Source organism: Dama dama, chromosome 20 (assembly GCF_033118175.1).
Source record: "Dama dama isolate Ldn47 chromosome 20, ASM3311817v1, whole genome shotgun sequence".
In the NCBI taxonomy this organism is placed as follows: Eukaryota; Metazoa; Chordata; class Mammalia; order Artiodactyla; family Cervidae; genus Dama; species Dama dama.
In genome coordinates, this window is record NC_083700.1 from 20,352,916 (window position 1) to 20,375,690 (window position 22,775).

Consider the following 22,775-nt stretch of genomic DNA (forward strand, 5'->3'; position numbering starts at 1 on the left):
CAGGAATCAGATGCGATGTAGGAAAAGGTGTCTCATCGAGGTTACTGTGAGTGTCTCCCGCAGACACACCCAAACTGGGGGCGGTTAGGGCTGAGTTGGCCTGTAGGGTCTTGCCATTTCAGCCACACTTCAGTTACCAAACCGCCCCCCCCGCCCCCCGAGTCTGACAGAAGAGTCTCTCCCTGTCTTACACAGTGGGAGGCAGCAGCACCTTCAAACCAGAGCGCAGAGCTCAGCGGGGAGGAGAGGACAGTGTCCCAGGTGGTGTGTTATCACTGAGTACTGTGGACCTTGCTTCTCTAACTGGGAAACAGGGAGAAGACTCCTTACCACACCCTGCCTTCAAGGCTGCCTCAAAACTAAGTAAGATAATATCTTGGAGCTTGGAAGAAGAAAGGCTGAACAGATGGTGCCAGGTGTTATTATAACTTGTTGCTAACAGCATATTTGCCAAATATGGTGACTCAGGGGAAGGAAAGAATCCAAACTGCACTTCTAAAGTGAGTGGCTAGAATCACAACATTCCCAATCCAGCCATTAGGGACGTTCCTGGTAGTACAATGGCTAAGGCTCTGTGCTCCCAATGCAGGGGCCCAGGTTTAATCCCTGGTCGGGGAACTAGATCTCACATGGCACAAGTAAGAGATTGCATGCTGCAAATAAAGATCAAGACCTGGGGCAGCCAAAAAAATTAATTAAAAAAATTTTTCAAAAAAAAAAAAATTCATCCAAATGTCATTCTTGTAAGACTCTTTGATGACATGGGGAAATTTCATGATACAGTATGAAGAGAATAAAAGGAGGTTATAAAATTTTACATGTAGGAGCTGAAGACAAGAAAACTGATTTTATTAACACAGCAATGTAAACAGAGCCCTAAAAACATGGTGTTGGATGAAAAAGGAAAAAACAAATAGAGTGCAAGTCTATTATGAAAATTAAAAACATACTTAATAGGCATATTTAAATTATATATTAAATATGTTAGAGTGAGCACCTTTCGGTCAGAGAGACCAAAAAAAAAAAAAAAGAAAAGAGCCGAAGCAGTGACAGGCCTTTTCGGGCCCAGTGATGATAACGAGCCCTGAACTGAAGGGAAGGTCTGAGTCAGCTCTGCACTTGAAGGCCAAACACACCCAACACAAAAAAATAACCGCCCAAGAAACAAGTACAAAGAACTGCTGCTGCTGCTGCTGCTGCTAAGTCACTTCAGTCGTGTCCAACTCTGTGCGACCCCATAGACGGCAGCCCACCAGGCTCCTCCGTCCCTGGGATTCTCCAGGCAAGAACACTGGAGTGGGTTGCCATTTCCTTCTCCAATGCATGAAAGTGTAAAGTGAAAGGGAAGTCAGTCTAATCTCAATATCATAAATATATATTTGCACTGAAGGGAAAACAAAGGAAAGTTCACCAAACTGATTTTTCTCTGGGTAGATTACAATTGATATCTTTTTCTTCTTTCAACTTTTCTATGTTTCTGAATTTCCCTAATTTTCAACAGTATGCATGTCTTGTATTATTACATAATCACAAAAAATATAACAAAAGTTATTTTTAAAAAAGTATAGCCATGTGTTTGCCGATTATACTTCAATAAAGCTGGGGGGGATTAAAAATACTATGTTGTTATTCAAAAGAATGAGACAGATTTACATATTGTTGTTATTTAGTTGCTCAGTCGTGTCTAGCTTTTTGCAACCCCATGGACTGTAGCCTGCCAGGCTCCACTGTCCATGGGATTTCCCAGGCAAGAGTACTGGAGTGGGTTGCCTTTTCCTTCTCCAGGGGATCTTCCCAACCCAAGGACTGAACCTGTGTCTCCTGCATCGCAGGCAGATTCTTTACCTCTGAGTCATCAGGGAAGCCCTAGATTCACATGTTCTAACATGGAAAGAAGGCTGTACTCTTCAGTTTAAAAAAACAAAGAAATAAGAAGAAATAATATTTTATTTATCACAACTCTGTTTTTGTAAAAATCATGTGCATATTATATACATATATTTATACATATATATATAACACATGTCTATATATTACTGTATACACATACACACACACACATATGGCTTTTAAATATGGATGTCTATGTACGGAAAAACACTCTAGAACTTTAAACTAGAATATTAGAACTAATAGAACAGGTGAAATATTAGAATCAAGTGAAGAGCTTTTAAAAGTCCTAATGCAGAACTTCCCTGGTGGCCCAATGGTTAAGATTCCCTGCTTCCACTGCAGGGGGTGAAGTTTTGGTCCCTGGTCAGGAACTAAGATCCTGCATGCTGCATGGCATGCATAGTCAAAAAGAATTTTTTTTAAGTCCTGATGCATAGGCCACATCTCAGACCCGTTAAATTACAGTCTCTAGTGACAGCACACAGGTATTGCATCCTTTAAAGCTCCCAAGGCCATCTTAATAACGAACGGTGAGCACTGCTCTAAAAGGACCCACCCATGGGAACTCCCTGGCAGTCTAGTTAGGACTCTGCACTTTCACTGAGGAGGGCAAGGTTTGATCCCTGGTCAGAGAACTAAGATCCCATAAGCCATGCAGCGAAGCCAGAAAAACAAATAAATAAAAGGACCTACCCACTTCTGTTAACGATGGATATTTACAAGGAGTGGAACTGGGGAAGCAGAATTTCCGCTTTATATATTTCTCCTTTGTTTGCATTTTTACAGCCAGTAAACATTACTGTCATAGTTAGTGAGACAGAGAGAGCAAGCAATAAACAAAAAGATAAGGAAGGTGTATTTCCTGCCTCTTGGCTAACCAGTAGTTGCCACTACTTTCCCTGTTACCTACCTCGGGTGGGCTGTTATACGTGGTCAGGGGACCTTCACTAAGGCCATTTGGCTTTTCTAGCACCACCTGTTCAAAGAAAAATCAAATTGGTAGTGAAAATTGCTCCTGTTGTTTAGTCGCTTGGTTATGTCCAGCTCTTTGCGACCCCATGGACTGCAGACCAGCCTCTGTCCATGGGATTCTCCAGGCAAGAATACTGGAGGGGGTTGCCATGCCCTCCCCTCCAGGGATATAGAGTAGTGTGTGTGTGTTAATCCCAAACTTCTAATTTATCCCTCCTCTCCTTTCTCCTTTTGTAACCTTGAGTTTGTTCTATATGTCTGTAGGTCTATTTCTGTTTTGTATATAAATTTATTTGTATTACTTTTTTAAGATTCCATATAAACCATATAAAACATTATTTTTCTAAGAGTTCAAATTTAGATTAAAAGGGAAAAGGAAGAGTGGGGGGAGAGGAAGAGGAAAAAGAAAAAGAAGGGAGGAAAGAAAAGAAGAAAAGACGTCTAGTGCTCTGCAGGAAAATGGAGAAAAGAGGGAGTGGAGAAACACGCACAGCCTTGAGAGAAAATACCTGAGCCTCATCAGGAGGAGGAAGGAAACCCCAGGCTAAAACCTTTCAGCAGACTGGAAAATGTGCCGGCCCATTCCCCGAAGCCCAGGAAACACAAGCAGCTGCCTGCCGTAAACAAAGAGTTTCCCTTGCCTCTCGGGGATCCTGACAAGGTTTGACAAAACATAAATCAAAAGGGGAAGCTGCATTTGCTGCCATTCTTTCCAACTCAAAGCCTAATTAGTCATCATATGACTGCTGGTTTATAAAAACAAGGGCCCTGGACTTCTGGGCTCTGAGCACATTAGGCTCTTCAATCATAAGACAAAGCACCTCCCACCAGCTAGATGTGAGCTCAGGCAGTGAAAGTCTTACCTTGAGCCAAAGCTAAATGAATTAGGGGGTGTCCACCACACGAGCCTGGCACATGCCCAAGGCGAAGGGTAATTGTGCCAGCTCTAGCTGCAAGGTCACTGTTCCCCTTAGGAGAAGGAAGGCAGGGGCTACTGGAAAAGGACCACCCCACCCAAACTGAAAGCAGACGAAGGAGACACTGCCCAGAATCTAAGGGAGGATGAGGGTGAACTCATGGAAGAGACTGTTCTGCTCTCCTGGGGATATTTCTATCCTCAAATTTTTGAAGGACCAAAAAGCAGGATCCCAGGGCCATCCATGCCCAGAAGGATTCTCCAATCAGTTTGGTCCAACAAACACTTACTGATGACCCTGTGCATCCCTGCTGGTTCAGCTGGCAAAGAATGGCCTGCAAGGTGGGAGACCTGGGCTCATTCCCTGGGTTGGAAAGATCCCCTCGAGAAGGGAACAGCTACCCACTCCAGTATTCTGGCCTGGAGAATTCCATGGACTGTATAGTCCATGGGGTTGCAAAGAGTCCAATACGACTGAGCGACTTTCACTTTGTGCATCCCAGACCCTGGGCTGGGGTGGGACGGCACAGAGACGAGGGTGGGAGGATGAATTCTCACCTGGAGAAGCTTCCTGTGCTAGGGTAGAGATAGCTCTAGACACACACAGAAACAGACAAGGACCAAGACTTCCAATTTACACCACAAGCATCATCAAATTAAGCAAGATCAACTTGTGAGAAGTTTGGATTTATAGGTGATTGTCTGCTTTATAAGACTTTGTATTACAAGAAGATTGGTCACAGAATCCCTACGGACAAGATGGCTTGCCATTAATTGAAAGATAATTTTATTGATATAAATTCTATTTCTTTTGTACATGTTTTAGGGACAGGTGTGGTTGTATATAGGCTGACATGTGTGAATACAAGTATCCATCTTCTGGAGAGCCCTAACAAGGTGTGAATGCTCAGAGAAGCCAGCATCACCTGTATTCTCAACTTCCCTGGCACTGACATTAGATTTGGCAACCAATGGGTGACTGGTAAACGGCACAACTCCACCTCCTCAGTTTGGACCCAACTGTGGACCATTTCTTATTACCTGTATCTCCTTTTTATGGACAGAATCTCCTGGATCTCTGTCAAGCTTGCTACTTATATCCTCCCGGAGCTTCTGCAAGCAGTTCCTGGCCTGGGAGGAGAGGGCAAGAGGCTTTAGCTTCGGGAAAGAGAGTACACCAGCTCACCCACCTCAATGCCCTTTCCCAACCCACACTCCTATGAGCCAAGTACTGTTCTAAGTACTGGCTGGGGAAGGAGAGACTCTACTCAAGTGGGGCTGTAGTCCAGTCTCTCCTACCGAAGCAACAAAATAACAAAAAATCCTGCCTTGGTGTATCTAACTTTCCAGCTGGGGAGACACACCACCCAATGGGATATGTTATGGCCACAAGTGCCAAGAAGAAATACGAGCCAGGTTAAGGCTTAAGAAAAGTGAGGAAGCAAGGCTGGCACTTTAGATAGGATGACTGGGGGACAGCGCTAGGTGTATGGTGCTTAATAAGTATTTGTTGATTAATGGAAGGGTCAGAAATGCTATTTACACATGAGGGGGCATGGTGGCACTTTGGAGATATGAAGGAAGCAGAAGGGAGAAAATCAGAACCTATGAAAGAAGGGAGCCATAAAATGTGAGGTTTAGAGAAATGGCTTTGGTCATTTCCACAAAGGGAAGGGGTGCCCACCTCTTGGATATACTGGACCTCACTCTTCAGCTGGTTAATATTCTTCTCATGGATCATCTTGTCTCCAGACCTCCCCTTCAAGTACACCTGAAATAAGGAAAACAACACTAATTAAGAAATCTCCAGTGGAAGTAATCTAAATGTCCATTGACAGATGAACAGATACAGAAAATGTGGTACAGGGGCTTCGCTGGTGGCCCAGTGGTAAAGAATCTGCCTGCTAATGCAGGAGACACGGGTTTAATTCCTGATGCAGGAAGATCCCACATGCCATGGGGCAACTAAGCTCACGTGCTCAACTACTGAGCCTGTGCTCTAGAGCCCACGTGCCACAACTACTGCAGCCCTCACATCCTAGAGCCTGTGCTCCACGACAAGAGAAGACACCGCAGTGAGAATCCCACGTACCACAGCCAGAGAGTAGCCCCTGCCTGCCACAACTAGAGAGAAGCCCAAGTGGCAACAAAGACCTAGCACAGCCAAAACTAAATAAATACATAAAAACTGGGGGAAAAAAGAGGTGGTCGGTACACACACACACACAGGCTAAAATATGACTCAGTCATAAAAAAGAATGAAATAATGCCATTTGCAGCAACATGGATGAACCTAGAGATTATCATACTAAGTGGAGTAAGCCAGAAAAATATCACATGAGATCCCTTACATGTGAAAATTAGAAAAGCAAAATGATACAAATGAATTTATATACAAGATAGAAATTGACCTGCAGACAGAAAACGAACTTATGGTTAGCAAAGGAGAGGGGGGAAGGATAAACTAGGAGGGTGGGATTAACATATATACACACACTAGTATATATAAAATAGATAAGCAACAAGGACCTACTGTTAGCACAGGGAGCTATACTCAATATTTTGTTATAATCTATAAGGGAAAAGAATCTGAAAAAAGATATCTATAACCGAATCACTTTGCTGAAACTAACACATCATTGTAAATCAGCTATACTTCAATAAAAATTTTAGAAAAAGAAAAGAAACCTCCAGTTAAATTAACTCCACCCAGGTAGCCTCACACACTGCCATTCAGTTCAGTGGCTCAGTCATGTCCAACTCTTACACTGCTGGTGGGAGGGTAAATTGTCACCACCTTTCTGGGTGGTGATTTGGTGGTTCTGATCAGAAGACTTAAAACTATATTTACTCTTTGACCTATCAAAGCTATTTCTGGAAATTTATCCTAATGAAATAAATTTAGCTAAAAACTAGGATAAATACTTACGTACATACATGTAAATTCATGAAAAGGGGATTGTAAAGGGGATTTACACACTTTTCTCTGTATACCATGCTTGAATTTTTTACAATTGAGAAAATATTTCTTTATTATTTATACTATAAAACATATACACAAGTTAGCAATACATATACTTGACAAAATATTGTTTATGGCTGCAAAAAGTAGAAATAGACAAAATGTTCAACAATAGGGGATTAAAGAAATTATAGGGTATGTGTATAATAGAATACTATGAAGTCATTTATGGATATAGAAGATATTATAAACTACCATTAAAGGGAGGCAAGAAAATTGTAGTATAAATATACAATTTTTTAAAAATACAAACATAGGAAAATATCTGAGAGGATACACAATAAAATGTTAACAATGATTATATTAATAGAATTATGGGGTGGTAATCTAATGGCCAAGTAAAGGCCATGTAATGACTTTGAATAAAAAAATTAATTGAAAGTATATAGGTTGGATAGGGTAAAACTATTCATAGATAACAAGATCATGTATACAGAATAACCTATGGAATTCAATAAAAAACTATTAGAACAAAAAATGAATTCAGCAAGGTTGTAGGATACAAGTATAATATATGAAAAATAGTTGTATTTCTATACACTATTAATAGCAATGAACAATCCAAAAGAAAAAAAATCTAGAAATAAATTTAACAAAGCAAAACATTGCATTCTGAAAGTTATAGAACATAACAGAAACAAGGAATTACAGAACAAGAAATAAGAGAAGACCTTAAAAAGTGAACAAACTTCCTATTTTCATGGATTAGAAAACTTAATATTGCTCAGATGGCAATACTCCCCAAATTGAACTACAAATTCAACACAATTCTTATCAAGATCCAAGCCGGTTTCTTTGCAGAAACTGACAAACTAATACTAAAATTCATATGGAAATGCAAAGGACCCTAAATAGCTAAAACATTCTTGAAAAAGAACAAAATTACTACAGAGCTACAGAAGTCAAGACAACGTGGGGCTGATACAGGATAGACATGTAGATCAATGGTATACAAAGCATCCAGGAATAATAATTACATACTCTGATTTTTGTCAACTGATTTTTGACAAGTGTGCTAAGCAACAGTCTTTTCAACAACCCATGCTGGTAAAAATGGACATCATGTGCAAAAGAATGAAGTCATATCATACACAAAAATTAACCCAAATGGATCATAGACCTATGCATAAGAGCTAAAACTATAACTCTCTGAAGAAAGTATAGGGATAAATCTTTGTGACCTTTGGTTTGGCAAAGTCTTCTTAGATACAATACTAAAAGCACGGTAACAAAAGAAAAATATATATAAATTGGACTTCAACAAACTAAAAATTTTTGTTTCAAAGGACATCATCAAGAAAGCAAAAAAAAAAAAAAGCCCACAGAATGGGAAAAAAATAAAAATTTTTTCCAAAACATTTATCTGATAAGCACTTACTATCCAGAATATATAAAAGAACCCTTATACTGCAACAATTAAAGCACAATTGGATTTTTAAAGAGCAAAGGATTTGAATAAATATTTTTCCAAAAAAGATACACAAACAGGCAATAAGCATATAAAAAGATGTCATTAGGGAAATGCAAATTAAAACCACCATAGGACACCACTTCACATCCACTAGGATGGCAATAATCAAAAAAATGGATAATAACAAGTGTTAATGAGGATATACAGAAATTTGAAACCCACATATATAACTGGTGGGAGTACAAAATAGAGCAGATGCTTTGGAAAAATGTCTGGTAGTTTCTCAAAAGATTAAATATAAATATAGAATTACCATATGACCTAGCAATTTCACTACTGCTAGGTATATACTAAGAGAATTGAAAACACATGTTCACCAAAAAACTTGTACATGAATATTCAAAGCAGCATTATTCATAAGAGAGTGGAAACAACCCAAATGCCCATCAATTGATGAATGGGTAACAAAATATAATATATTCATTCAAGGGAATATGATTCAGCCATTAAAAGCAGTGAGTACTGATGTATGTTACAATATGGCTGATCCCTGAAACTACTTTGCTAAGTGAAAGAAGTCAGACACAAAAAGCTACATGTTGTACTGTGATTCCGTTTATATAAAATGTCTAGAAAGGGCAAATCCATAGAGACAGAAGGTACTGACAGACTGGTGATCACCAGGGGCTAGAAGGAGTGACTGAAAAAGTTCTGAAATTAGTAGTGGTGACGGCTGCACAACTCTGTGAATATATTAAAAACTACTGAATTGTACACTTTAACTGAGTTAATTGTAGGGTATGTGAATTACATCTCAAAAAGCTGTTTTTAGGAAAGAAACTTTTCATTTTTTTAAATTGTTTTAATTGTCTTAATTAAACAAAAATTGTTTTAATTAAAAAAAAAAAAGTTCCGTAAACATACTTTCTACCTGTCTCCACAGCTTTCAGCAGCTGAAATGAATACAGACAGTAAATAAGCACCTTGAAAGGTCATCTCATCCATTCCCCTGCCGAGTGCCAGGTAGCACTACAGCCACTATAGCCTGACTGTGATCTCCTGGTGTTAATTAAGATCTTTCCAAGAGACAGTCAAGAACCAGCATCACAGATCTGGTTCTTCCCAGTCAAACCACAAGGGCCCTTTGGCAAAGTCAGCCGTTTCCTCTCCTGTGTCTGTAGGGAGAGTGGAGGGAGAAACAGTGGAGGTGAATGAAGCCTACCTTAATGATCTCTTCGTGTCCATCATTGGACTCCACCAGTTCTGAGGCCAGAGAATGACTACTTGAGCGGCTGGACACCATGGCATAGGTCTTCCTGCCCGCCTGCCAGAGAGAGAGAAAGAAAAGTGGATCAGAAACCATACGACCAGCACTGAACTTCTGTCCCTCAACCAATGCAGAACTGCTCCTCAAAAGACTTGAAGGGTTAGTCCAATGTTTCCCTCCAAAAATTCATTTCAGAACCTCAACCCGAAGCCACAGGATGAATGCAGCAGCAACAAGAACACAGGACGGGGAGAATTAGTTGAAATTGCAGGTTAGTTTTCATTGTAATGGGGGCCTCTACATCCCCAAAGCAAGGCACGATGCTGAGGTCAGCTGGCTGTGTCTGAAAGGAGATGCTCCCAGGCAGCAGAGGAGATGGCTCCAGCCAGCACTGGGCCGAGGGGTCAGCAGCAAGAAAAGAGAACTGGCAGAGACGAGGAGGCCTCGCTCCACCAGCAACCTCGATACCTTCTGGGCTAAGAGTTCAAGTTCATCTCCTGTCAGGTCACTCTGGAGAGTCAGCCTGAGCACGTCCACGCTGCCCTAATAATGACAATCACAGCAACAAAAATCTCTCAGCTTTACAGTCTACTACCAGTACACATGCACTTCTGCCAGTCCTGTAGAGTGAGCTTTATTATTGCCATTTCATAGACAAGAAAAGCTGAGGTCTGGAGAGGAACTTCAGCTTGCCCAAGGTCAGTTCACTCAGGGACTCTGACAGTGTTCTTTACACAGCACATTGGATGTGCTCTCCTTTCCCCACTGTTTAGAAGGCATCCCTGGATTGGTCACCCCCAGTTCAGAATTTCTGCACCTGACATCCAACCAGGAAGTTACTGATTCCCTTCACAAGACTAGGATATCTTTCCTGAACCAAATCATAGGAAGGTACCTGAATCCAAACCCTTATTTCTGTGAGCCACACAGAAATTACCCAGAAGAAAGCAGGCAATACAATAGATCAGCCTAATTTCAAAGGAAGCGGCAGGTGTTCTTTCGTAACTTAAAGAAGGTTTAAAAACCTTCTTTTCATTGTGAGGAAAATAGAAAACCTGAGAGGGAAAACATGCAAGAAGAGGGAAAAGTGGGGGGCTGGAGATCTGGGGAGATAATAACATTGAGAGAGGATCAGCAAGGCAGAATGGACCAAACCCTGCCAATAACCCGTCTAACATGTACAGGTAGACAAGAGGCTGAGTGATTCTGGATCTGTGGATCTCACTAGAAAAATAAGGGCCGAGCTAAGTCTCCCTAAGGCTCCTTCCATATTTGATATTATAACAGCCTAAAAGAGGAGTACATGCCCCTCGCAGCTAATGATGGGAAGATGGGTACTGAACTAACCAAGACAAAAGTGACTTTGAGGTCATCTGGTCATACCCTGCCATGAGGTCCAGAAGTGTAAATGCCATCCTACTCTTAACAGTCCTAACCTTCCAAATATCTGATGGAGTGACAGGAGGAAGAAAGAATGGACTCTGCCCAGAAAGCTGGGAGAAGCTTCTCTGGGAGGCAACAGATCTTCCTACACAAGAAAAAACAAATGGGTGGAGAAGTAATCAGTCTCTGTAATCAGATACTCCGTGTTCTCCCTATAAAATGGAAATACTACCATCCAAGTGAGGGCTTTTTTGTTTAAGATTAACTGAAAGTATATGGAGGTTGTTCTCTGCCACATAAGAGTGTGTGCTCGGTCGGTCAGTCATGTCTGACTCTTTGAGACCCCATAGACTGTAGCCCGCTAGGCTCCTCTGTCCATGGGATTCTCCAGGCAAGAATACTGGAGTGGATTGCTATTTCCTTCTCCAGGGATCTTACTGACCCAGGGATCGAGCCCGAGTCTCTTGCGTCTGCTGCACTGCAGGTGGATCTACCAGCAGAACCATTGGGGAAGCCACGTAAGAGGAAAGTATTCAAATATTAGCCTCTTCCCACTTCTTGGAATAAGCTCAAATATAAGAAAGATTGAAGACAGTCCCACATGGCCCTTAAGACTTACCAAACCTGGCAATGTAGCTAGCTTTTACAAAAACACTTAATTCCTACCAAATAAAAGCCAGACCCTTAGTGTGGCTGGCGTTTAAGGCTCTCCACAATCTGAGGCAACTCGCCTCCGCTGTCACTGGTCTTCGTTGCCCCTGGTCCAATGTGCCCCATGCTTCCCTACTTTAGTAACTTCGCTCTCTTCATTTCCTTTGCCTAAATGTTCTTTCTTCTCATTTTCACCAGGGTCACCTGTGAGTCCCTCAAGAGTTTGCATTCAACTGCCACATCTTCCATGACACTTCCCCACATCCTGCGGGAAACACATACTCCCTTCTCTGTGCCCCCGCTGCTTCACAAGGCCTCTGGTGGCAAGTGCCTCTCACTTATTTGTGAACCATGTGATCTTCTAACTGTTAACTCCTTGTGGGCAGCTGTCTGCCACAGCCCCTAACAAAGGTAAGCATTTTCTGAATGCATAGTGAGTGTTCCATGACATCTAGGTCAAGAGACCATTACAAAAGAAAGAAGAAATGACTTCAAAATAGCCAAGTGAAAGTGAAAGTCACTCAGTTGTGTCCAACTTTGTGATCGCAAGGAGTATACAGTCCATGGAGTTCTCCAGGCCAGAATACTGGAGTGGGTAGCCATTCCCTTCTCCAGGGGATCTTCCCAACCCAGGGATCGAACCCAGGTATCCTGCATTGCAGGCAGATTCTTTACCACCTGAACCACCAGGGAAGCCCAAAATAGCCAAAGTGGCTGCTAACTCTTTTCCCCAGTACACAGGCATGCGCTTTGATTAAAGCATAGTCTCGGGAGTTCCCTGATGGTCCAATGGTTAGGATTTGATGCTTTGACTGCCATGTCCCAGGTCTAGCCATGGCATTTTAACTGGAACAGCACAGACGACTAGTCTGGATTTGGGCCTTGAGAGGTCATCTCCTCTATTCATGTCATCAGAATCTCAGTTGGAGACAAGAAAGAAAGTTGAAGTACTCAACTTGCTGAAAGAAACAATGGCTGAAAGACAGAGAAAACAAACAACAAACAAAAATAAAATAGCAGGCTTACCATACCAATAATTACACTAAATGTACACAGTCTAAATACATCACTTAAATACAGATTGGCAGGAATTCCCTGCTGGTCCAATGGTTAGGACTCCATACTTTTCCCCAGCTTAGACCCCTGATTGGGGAACTAAGATCCAGTAAGCTGTACAACCACAGCCAAAAAATAAAAAGCAGATTGGCAGAATAGATTTTAAAAAATGACTCATTACATGCTGTCTATAAGAAACATATTCAATACTTTAAATATAAAAATATAGACTGGTTGAAGTAAAAGAATGGGAAAAGATATATCATGCAAATATTAATCAAAGGAAAGCAGGAGAGCTATGTGAATATCAGATAAAGTAGACTTCAGAACAAAGAAAATTATCATAAATAGAAAAGGACATTATGTAATGTAAATCCACAAAGAAGACAGAGCAATCCCAAATGTATATTCACCAAACACCAAGCTGCAAAAAATATATTAAACAAAAACTGATAGAACAAATCCACAAATCCACAGTTATAGTTAGAGACTTCAATACCTATCTCTCAACAACTGATAAAACAACTGGGGTGGGGGAAATTAGCAAGAATATATAAAAACTCAACCACACCATCAATCAACAAGATCTAATCAACATTTATAGAATACTCCACCCAACAGCAGCAGAATACATATTCTTTCCACGGATCTATGGAACATATACTAAGACAGACCATAATCTGGACTATGAAAAATCTCAACAAATTTGAAAGAACTGAAATATACAGAGTACGTTGTATGACCACAATAGATTCAAACTAGAAACAAATAACAGAAGCATAATGGGAAATTTTCCAAACACTAGGAAACTAAACAATATACTTCTAAATAATCTTTGGGTCCAAAAGACACTCTCAAAGTAAATTTTTAAAAATCGCTGAACTGAATGAAAATGAAAAACCAAACGTCAAACTTAGTCGGATACAGCTAAAGTAGTTCTTTAGAGAGGGAAAGAGAGAGAAATTTTCTAAACTCCCTCTAAAGAGAGGGAAATTCATAGCACTAAATGTATGTATTAGAAGAAAAGAAAGTCTCAAATCAATAATTTAAGCTCCCACTACAAGAATCTAGAAAAAAAAAAAACTAAAACTCAAAGCAAGCAGGGAAAAGGACTTAATAAAAATAAGAGCATGGATAAATAATATTTAACACAGAACAACAATGGAGAAAAACCAATGAAACAAAGAGCTGTTCTTTGAAAGGATCAATGAAATTCATAACTTCAAATAAGACTGACAAAGAATAAAAGAGAGAGACATAAATACCAATATCAGGAATGAAACACAATATTTCTACAGAACTTGGAGGTATTAAAAGTATAAGGTCAACTAATTAAAAAAAAAAAAGTTTCAAGGCCAACTAATAAAAAAAAAAGTATAAGGTAATACTATGAACAACTCGATGAGCATAAATTTGACAATTTAGAAAAATGAATCAATTCTTTTAAAAAATATGAACTATCGAAGTTCTTCATCTAACATGACATAGGTAATATGAATAGCCTTATAACTATTAAGGAAATTAAAATCAGAGTTTAAAAATTCTCAGAGGAGTTCCCTGGCGACCTAGCTGTTAGGATTCCAGGCTTTCACTGCCATGGCCTGCGTTCAATCCCTGGTCGGGGAGCTGACATCCCACAAGCCACAGGGCACAGCCAAAAAAAGAAAAACTCCTCTAAGAAGAAATATCCAGGCCCAGATGACTCCACTGGAGAATTCTATGAAATATTTTAAAAATTAGCACCAATACTATTTCTACATAATCTCATCCAAAAAATAAGAGGAGGAACACTTTCAAATTCATTTTATGAAGCTATTCTTATTGTGACACCAAGACCAAAGACAATTTTAAAAAGAAAACAAAAACAAAAAAAATTACAAACCAATCTCTCTCATAAATACAAAGATTTTATCCCCTAACATTTTGTTAGAACATGGGTAAAAGACATGAAAAGATATTTCACTGAAGAAAATATATGGGTGGCAAACAAACATACAAAAAGATGTTCAACATCATTAGTCATTAGGGAAAGGCAAATTAAAACCACAGTGAGATATCATTACACACCTATTAGAACGGCTAAAACAAAGACTACAGTACCAAATGCCGGCAAGGATGCAGAGAAACAATCACTCACACGTTACTGGTGGGAATATAAAGTGACACAGCCACTCTGAAAAATAGTTTGGCATTTCTTTAAAAATTAAACATACAATCACCATATGACCCAGGAATTATGCTCCTGGGCATTTATCACAAAGAAATGTAGACTTAATGTTCACACAAAAAAATTGCACACTTGAGGTAGGAGGTGAGAGGAAGGTTCAAGAGGGAGGGGACATATGTATACCAATGGCTGATTCATGTTGATGTGTGGCAGAAACCAACACAGTATTGTAAAGCAATTATCCTTCAATTAAAAATAACTAAATATGTTTTTAAAAACTTGCACACTAATGCTTATAGCAGCTTTACTTGTAAAACCCCAAAACCAGAAACAACCCAGATACCCTTCAGTAAGTGAATGATTAAACAAACTATGGTAAGGCCATATCATGGAATGCTTACTATTCTGCAATAAAAAGCAACTAATTACTGACGCATGCAACACCAATTTCCCAAGAATTATGCTAAATGGAAGAAGCCAATCACAAGAGGTTACATACTATATGATTCCATTTATCCAATAGTCTTGAAATTACAAAACTACAGAAATAGAAAACAAGCAAAGGGGTTCAAGAGTTAGGGAGAAGATGGAAGTGGAAAGGAAGTGGGTGTGACTCTAAAATGGCAAACTGAAGTATCTTTGTAGTGATGGAAATAGTCTGTATCTTGACTGTATTGATGTCACTATCCTGGTTTTGACAATGCATTATGGTTTTATAAGATGTTACCACTGAGGAATGCTAAGTAAATGCAAAAGATCTCTATTATTTCTTATGATTGCATGTGAATCTACAACTGTGCTTAAAAAAAATACCTACAGAGATAAAAATTAAAGAAATAATGAAGGAAATAAGTAATTATTATCCTACTACTCTAAAATAGCCACCATTAAAATGTATTCCTTATAGTTTTTCTATGCACATTTTTGAAAGGCATACTACTATATACAGTTATATACTTGCTTTGCCCCCCTTTAATATTTCATCATTAATTTCCATCACATTAAGCATTCTTCAAAAGTGGCTTTTAATGGCCATTAGTATTAGTACTCCATGAATAGATCAGACTAATTTATTCAGCCTAACTGTTCCCCAACTTCAGTGTAGGATATGATCAACTTCTTTCATTTTATTTTTCATATACTTATTTTTTATTTTAGAAAATATATTTTATTTTGATTGAATGAGAATGATACATAACAAACAGTACCCAAATCACCACCAGGTCTGTTGCCTGGTCCATTATCCCTCAAGCCCAGACTGATTTTCTACCTTCTTTGCAGAAAAAGAATAGCATTTAGAACAGTTAGACCTTGGCCCAAACATTAGCTCTGACTTTCATTTGTTGTGTGTATTAATTTTATTCTCCTTCAGCCTTACTTTACTAGTTGATAAGACGGATAGTACAACACTTAAGTGAGAACACAGTGACTAATACACATAGACATACAAAAGTGCCAGTTCCTCAAATTTGACAATGCTCTTTAAAATACTTTCCATAAGCATATAGGTTAAAGTAAATATGCCTTGTTATGGGGAAAAAATGCATATTAATTCCTACTTCATACTATATAAAAACATTAATTCTGAGTGGATTGCAGATGTAAATGTGAAAAGCAGAAAAATAAAGGTTTTTAAAATTTTTTTTTAATTTTTATTTATTTGGCTGCATAGGGTCTTAGTTGTGACACATGGGATCTAGTTTCCTGACCAGGGATCAAACCCAGGCCCCCTGTATTGGGAGAGCAGAGTCTTAGCCACTGAACCACCAGGGAATTCCTAGAAAAATAAAAGTTTTTATAGAATTTTTTTTTTAGGATTCCCTAGTGGCTCAGACGATAAAGAGTCTGCCTGCAATGTGGAAGACCCAGGTTGGATCCCTGGGTCAGGAAGATCTCCTGGAGAAGGAAATGTCAACCCACTCCGGTATTCTTGCCTGGAAAATCCCATGGACAGAGGAGCCTGGCAGGCTATAGTCACAAAGAGGTCATAAAGAGTTGGACATGACTGAGCAACTTCACTTTTCTTTCAGAACATTTTTACGGCCTTGACAAAGGCAAAATTTTTCTTAAACACAGCATAAAAAAATCCTTCTCATAAAAAATCGATAAATTGGACTATATTAAAATTTTGAACTTTCATTCATCAGAAGACACCATTAAGAGAGTGCATGACAACCCACAGAGTAGAAGATATTCATTCTACGACCATCTGACAAAGGATATTCAGAATACATTAAGAATTCCTGTAAGACAAAAAACAACATGATATCCTGGACTGAATCCTGGATCAAAAAAAGGACATTAGTGAAAAATCTGGTGAAATTCAATTAAACTCTACAATTTAGTTAACCAGTATTACCTCAATTAAAAATTTCTTAGTTATGATAAATGTGCCGTGGTTACGTAAGATGCTAGCATTGAGAAAACTGGGTGAAGAGTATATGAGTATTATCTTTGCAACTTTTCTGTAAACCTAAAATTATTTCAAAGTAAAGAGCATATTTAAAGGAAGAAAGAAGGGGAGGGAGGGAACATGAGAGGGAGAGAGAGTGGTGCCCAACAGAAAAATGAGCAAAACACTTTAATAGAATCATCATATAAGAGGATATTCACATAGCCAATAAACATATGAAAAGGGTTCTATCTCATTAGCCATGTCATCAAAGAACTAGGAACTAAAACCACAAGGCAATACCACAAAATACCCATCAGAATGAAGGGTTAAAAAAAAAAAAACCACCACCAAGCATTAGGGGCTGTAGAACAATCAGAACTCTCCTACGCTGATGGAGGGTGTGCTCATCATCACAATCAATCACAATCACTTTGGAAGTATCTACCACAGATGAACACATGACACCCTCAGTCCAGTTGCTCAGTCATGTCCAACTCTTTGCGACCCCATGGACTGCAGCACGCCAGGCCTCCCTGTCCATCGCCAACTCCCAGAGTTTACTCAAACTCATGTCCATTGAGTCGGTGATGCCATCCAACCATCTCATCCTCTGTCATCCCCTTCTCCTCCTGCCTTCAATCTTATAAGCATCCTATAACACAGCAATTCTACCCCTGGTTATCTACTCAATAGAAATGCACATATACTTTCCCCATGAAAAACACATACTAGAATGTTCACGGTAGCATTTTTCACAATAGCCAAAATTAGCAAATGTTTTGGAGTAGAATGGATTAATTGCAATATAGCCATCCATGCAACAGAACAGTGTACAACAATGGAAAAGAATGAACTAATGGACATGCAACATGGATATGTTATGGATATGTTTACAGATAGGGTAAGCAAAAGGAGTCAGACAATAAAGTATTCCATTTCTACAAAAAGCATAAAAACAAGCAAAATTAAGAATGCTTTCAGAAGTCAAGATTGTGGTTACCCGTGAGGACAGAGGGTAGGTAATAACTAGAAGGGGACAAAAGGGGACTCCCTAATACTGGTAATGATTTGTTTCTTGATCTGGGTGATGGTTAGTGTCCAGTTTGTGAAAATTACTTGATTGTACATTTATGTATGTATGTTATTGCACACATACATAAATGCATGCCTTTTTTAAAAGTAAACAAAAAAATTTAAAACTGCTTATCATAGCATTAAAACGCCCTTATGATCAGACCTATTATCACTGTCTGCATCACATAATGTCTTGACTCCCACCAGGACCTCACCTGTACCCAACACGAGCTATTCCAAACTTTCCTGATCCAACTGTAGCAAAGCACCCAAATCCAAATTTCTGTTGATGAGCCTTCCAATGCAATACACTTTCCCACCTCCCCAAAGGTGTACACGTTGTGTTCTCCTCTGAGATCACCTTCCCCTCCCTTGTCTCCTTGGAGAGTTGCACTCAACCTTAAGGCTCCGCTCTAACAGTCCTACCCCAGCAGCCCTCTGTCAGAGCCTGCTCCTGCACCCACTGCATCCTACATACCCTACACTGTAACACAGGTCCCATTCCTTCATAACTACTTATTCACTCTTCTCCCCGATAAAATCATAAGCTCCTGAAGACCTCCTTGATGGCTTATTTAGCACAGTGCCTTGCTTAGAGTAGGCACATCAAAGAATATGTGTTGCACGAATTCCAGGTAATGTGGTTTGGGATCTTCCCAATTCCTTTTCTTTTGAGAACATTAGACTCCTCAGTTTAGAGAAGTGGTACAGAACACTGGAAAAAAGCAGACATGAAAAGGGGGGAAACAAGGAAAAAATGAGCAAAGACCAAGAAAGGCAACACTAAGAAAAACTACAGGGACTACTCTTGTGGTCTAGTGGTTAAGAATCAGCCTGCCAATGCAGAAGGCATGGGTTCAATCCCTAGTCCGGGAAGATTCCACATGTTGCAGAGCGACTTAGCCCATGAACCATAACTACTGCACCCATACGTCACAACTGCTGAAGCCTGTGTACGGCAACTACCGAGTCCAGGCACCCAAGAGCCTGTGCTCTGCAACAGGAGAAGCCCCTGCAATGAGAAGCCCATGCACACAACTAGAGAGTAGCCCCTGCTTGCCACAACTAGAGAAAGCCCATGGGCAGCAATGAAGACCCAGCACAGCCAATAAATAAATAAATGAATGAATAAATGAATTTAAAACAGAAATACAAATGGCTAAAAAAATATATAAAAGATGCTCAACATTACCAGTAACAAAGGAAATGCAAAAATTAAGATAATAATGAGTTATCATTTGCGGGGAATTTCATTAAATTTTGATTTGAAAAGTGTAAGACAAGACACACAGATGTACGCTCACAGCAGCACGGCTTGCAGTGGGAAAACGCTGGAAACAACCCAGATGGTGCGCTGACAAGGAAATGGATGAATAAACTCTGCCAGAGTAATACAATGAACCAGTATATTCAGCCGTGAAAATAAATGAACTACAGCTACATGCATCGACATGACAGAATCCCAAAATTAATATTATGCAAAAAAGTAAGCAGTAGAATACAGATGATACCAGGTATACAAAGTTCAAAACACGTCAAACTAAGCAATACATTACTTGAGTATGTAGTAAAAGTATAATAAAAAGCATAAAAATAAAAACACAAAATTCCCAAATTCTGTGGAGGATGCAGAAGGGTTATGATCCATAAGGGACCCAGGGAGCTTCAAAGAATTGGTGATGTTCTGTTTCTTAAGGTGGCTATTCAGTACACAGGTGACCATTTTCTCTGCTGTGTTTTAAAACTTCCCATATAGGGACTTTTCTGGTGGTCTAGTGATGAAGACTCTGTGCTTCCACTGCGGGGGCACAGGCATGGGTTCGATCCCTGGGCATCAGGGAATTAAAATCCCGTATGCCACATGGTGTGACAGGAAAAAAAAAAAAAACCTTCTTATATACAAAGGTATCCTTTCTTGCTTTTCGGTAGAGTGAGTGAGTTACTTCATGTAAATCCTGCAGAAATATCATTTTTAAATCAAGTGAATGGCAAATTTTAAGGATACTGATAATACCTAAGATGAGGATGCAGGAAAAAAGACTAATTTCACATGTATATCATCAGAGATTATGAAAGTATTTTTAGAAATCAATTTGGCCAATATTAAGAGTGCATACTTTTTAAAACCCTTTGACTAATTCCACTTTTAGGAATGTGCACATTTACCCAAAGATATGTGTGTAAAAATGTTAACTGCAATCCTCTTTACAATACTTAAAGACCTGGAAACAGCATAAATAGTCTCAAGTGAGTGAATAAAGCATGGTACTATCCATGCTATGAAATACTACACTGCTGATAAGTAAACCTCTGCAAGTTGACAGGAAAAGACCTGCAAGATATATCAAGTGAGGAATTTCCCTGGTGGTCCAGTAGTTAAGAATCCACTTTGCAATGCAGAGGATGCAGGTTAGATCCCTGGTCGGGAACTAAGATCCCATGCCGTGAAGCAACTAAGACTGTACACTTCAACTACTGAAGCCTATGTGATCTGGAGCCCAAGTGCCGCAACTAGAAAGGCTGCATGCCACAAATAGAGAGTACATGCACCCCAACTAGAGAGTCTGTGCACCACAACAAAGATCCCACATGATGCAGCAAAGATCCCGTGCTACAACTAAGACCAGATGTAGCCAAATAAATATTAAAAAGATATATTAAGTGAAAAAAGCAAGTCACAATTTAATTCATAAAATATGACCTCTTATTTATTTAAGTACATATATATGTTCAGAGTATTAGTAATTGTCAACTCCTAAGTAAAGCGAAGAATACTACATGCTAAGCCCTACTGGGTCCTGTTCTAAGTGCTTTATATGTATTAACTCATTTAATCCTCACAAGGCAACTATAGGTTAGGTATAAATCCCCATTTTACAGATGAGAAAACTGAGGCACATAAGTATCTTGCCCAAGGTCACATAATTAGTAAGGAGAAGAGTCAGGATTCAAACCCAGGCCCTGTGATTCCAGAGTCTGTACTCCTAACCACCATGCCACACTGGCATTTCTTTGAAAGTAACCACAACAGAAAAGCACTGAACTCACACACACTAAGCTAGAAAAAGTCTACTCAGTGGTAAAGAATCTGCCTGCAACACAGGAGATTCGGGTTCGATCCCTGGGTTGGGAAGATCCCCTGGAGGAGGAAATGGCAACTCACTCCAATATTCTTGCTTGAAAACTCCCACGAACAGAGGAACCTAGCAGGCCACAGTCCGTGGGGTCGCAAAGAGTTGGACACGACTGAACACACGGAAAAAGTCAGAGGAGTAAAGGGACTTTCAGCTCATACATCAACACTTCTACAGTGTTTTAAACGTCTGCAACAAAAATGTATTTGTGTGACATTCCTATATAAAATAGATAAAAGAAAGAGAAGGAAAGAAAAAATACTAAACTTCGAGACAAAGGTGGAGTTTGAGTACAAATGGCACCTACTAATCCTTGAGCAAATCATTTTATCTCTCTGGGCAATTTTCCATCTGCAAATGGGGGTTAATAATACCTACTTTGCCTGTACTTTAGGCAAGTAGGTAGCAGATATTTAGGAACAGTGTGAAAGTACTTTGCAAACCATAAATCACTTCCCAAAAGTGAGGCAAGCATTGACTTTCCCAAGGAGCTCTAGGAAAACTTCAAGGGAGGGGAGTGGGTGAAACCAACTGTCTAAAACGAGTCTGTGAGGGCTTCCTTGGTGGCTTAATGGTAAAGAATCTGCCTGCCAATGCAGGAGACTCGGGTTCTATCCCTGGTCCAGGAAGATCCCACACGCCATGGAGCAACTAAGCCCGTGTGCCTTCAATAAATAAAAAAATAAAAGGAGCCTATGAATAAATCTAGGGTTCTTTCTGGCACTTCATCCTCCGGAACCAGAGGATCCAGTCTGTAAGGCCACAGACTTCACCCCACAGCCCCAAACCACAGCCAAGGAGGAAAACCCAGGCCCCTCTCTGTTTGGTACCACTGGTTTCTGGGGCTGGAGGGACCCCAGGGCTGTGAGCGGGCTTCAGGGAGCTTCAAGAACACCCCAAAATATCTAGCAGGGGGGTCCCCTCTGGGGACTCTCTGAACGGTAAGATAGGAAGGGGAGCCATCTTCTCTAGGGAAAAAGGAACAGAGCTAATCACAAGGTAAGCAGCCTCTAACCTCATAAACATTCCTGGGGAGAAGCCCAGCCACCTCTAAATTATAGGCAGCCTCTCCACTCTGTTCAAACAAATCTCCAGCTGTGACTCACTCCTCAGAGCGGGGAGGGGGTAAACACATAGCTAAGGAACAGTGATAGGGAGATAAACAGGGAGGCCCCAGAGGTTCTCACACCTCAGGCTCACGTGAATAGTGGAAAGATCCATGGGAAAATGTATCTCCCCAGCTCCTACTCCCCAGGCTGCTACGAGGGCCATGAGGACTGAATGGCAGGTGAGAGTCAAGGGCCTCTGAGTAAGATTGTCCCTCAGCTGGAAACCTGCATCCTTAATTTATCCGTACCCTATAATCCACTCCTCCACCATCTTGTCCCTTGATCCTGTTCCCTGTTTCCACTTGGAATGTCCGTGGTCTCTCAA

General features: G+C 40.1%; 1 protein-coding gene across 2 annotated transcripts in view; it reads right to left on the minus strand.

Annotated features, from left to right (window-relative positions):
- The window catches only part of TUFT1 (tuftelin 1), a 42,693-nt gene that overhangs the window by 12,216 nt on the left and 7,702 nt on the right, over positions 1 to 22,775 (minus strand). The window contains exons 2-6 of one of the 2 annotated variants that reach the window (XM_061120831.1): positions 9,950 to 10,024; positions 9,437 to 9,538; positions 5,466 to 5,552; positions 4,823 to 4,912; positions 2,804 to 2,869 (exon numbers count right to left, since the gene is read on the minus strand). In XM_061120831.1, coding sequence (XP_060976814.1) covers positions 2,804 to 2,869; positions 4,823 to 4,912; positions 5,466 to 5,552; positions 9,437 to 9,538; positions 9,950 to 10,024 — 420 coding nt within the window. The remainder of the gene's footprint in view (positions 1 to 2,803; positions 2,870 to 4,822; positions 4,913 to 5,465; positions 5,553 to 9,436; positions 9,539 to 9,949; positions 10,025 to 22,775) is intronic. The other variant, XM_061120832.1, reaches the window with a different exon arrangement.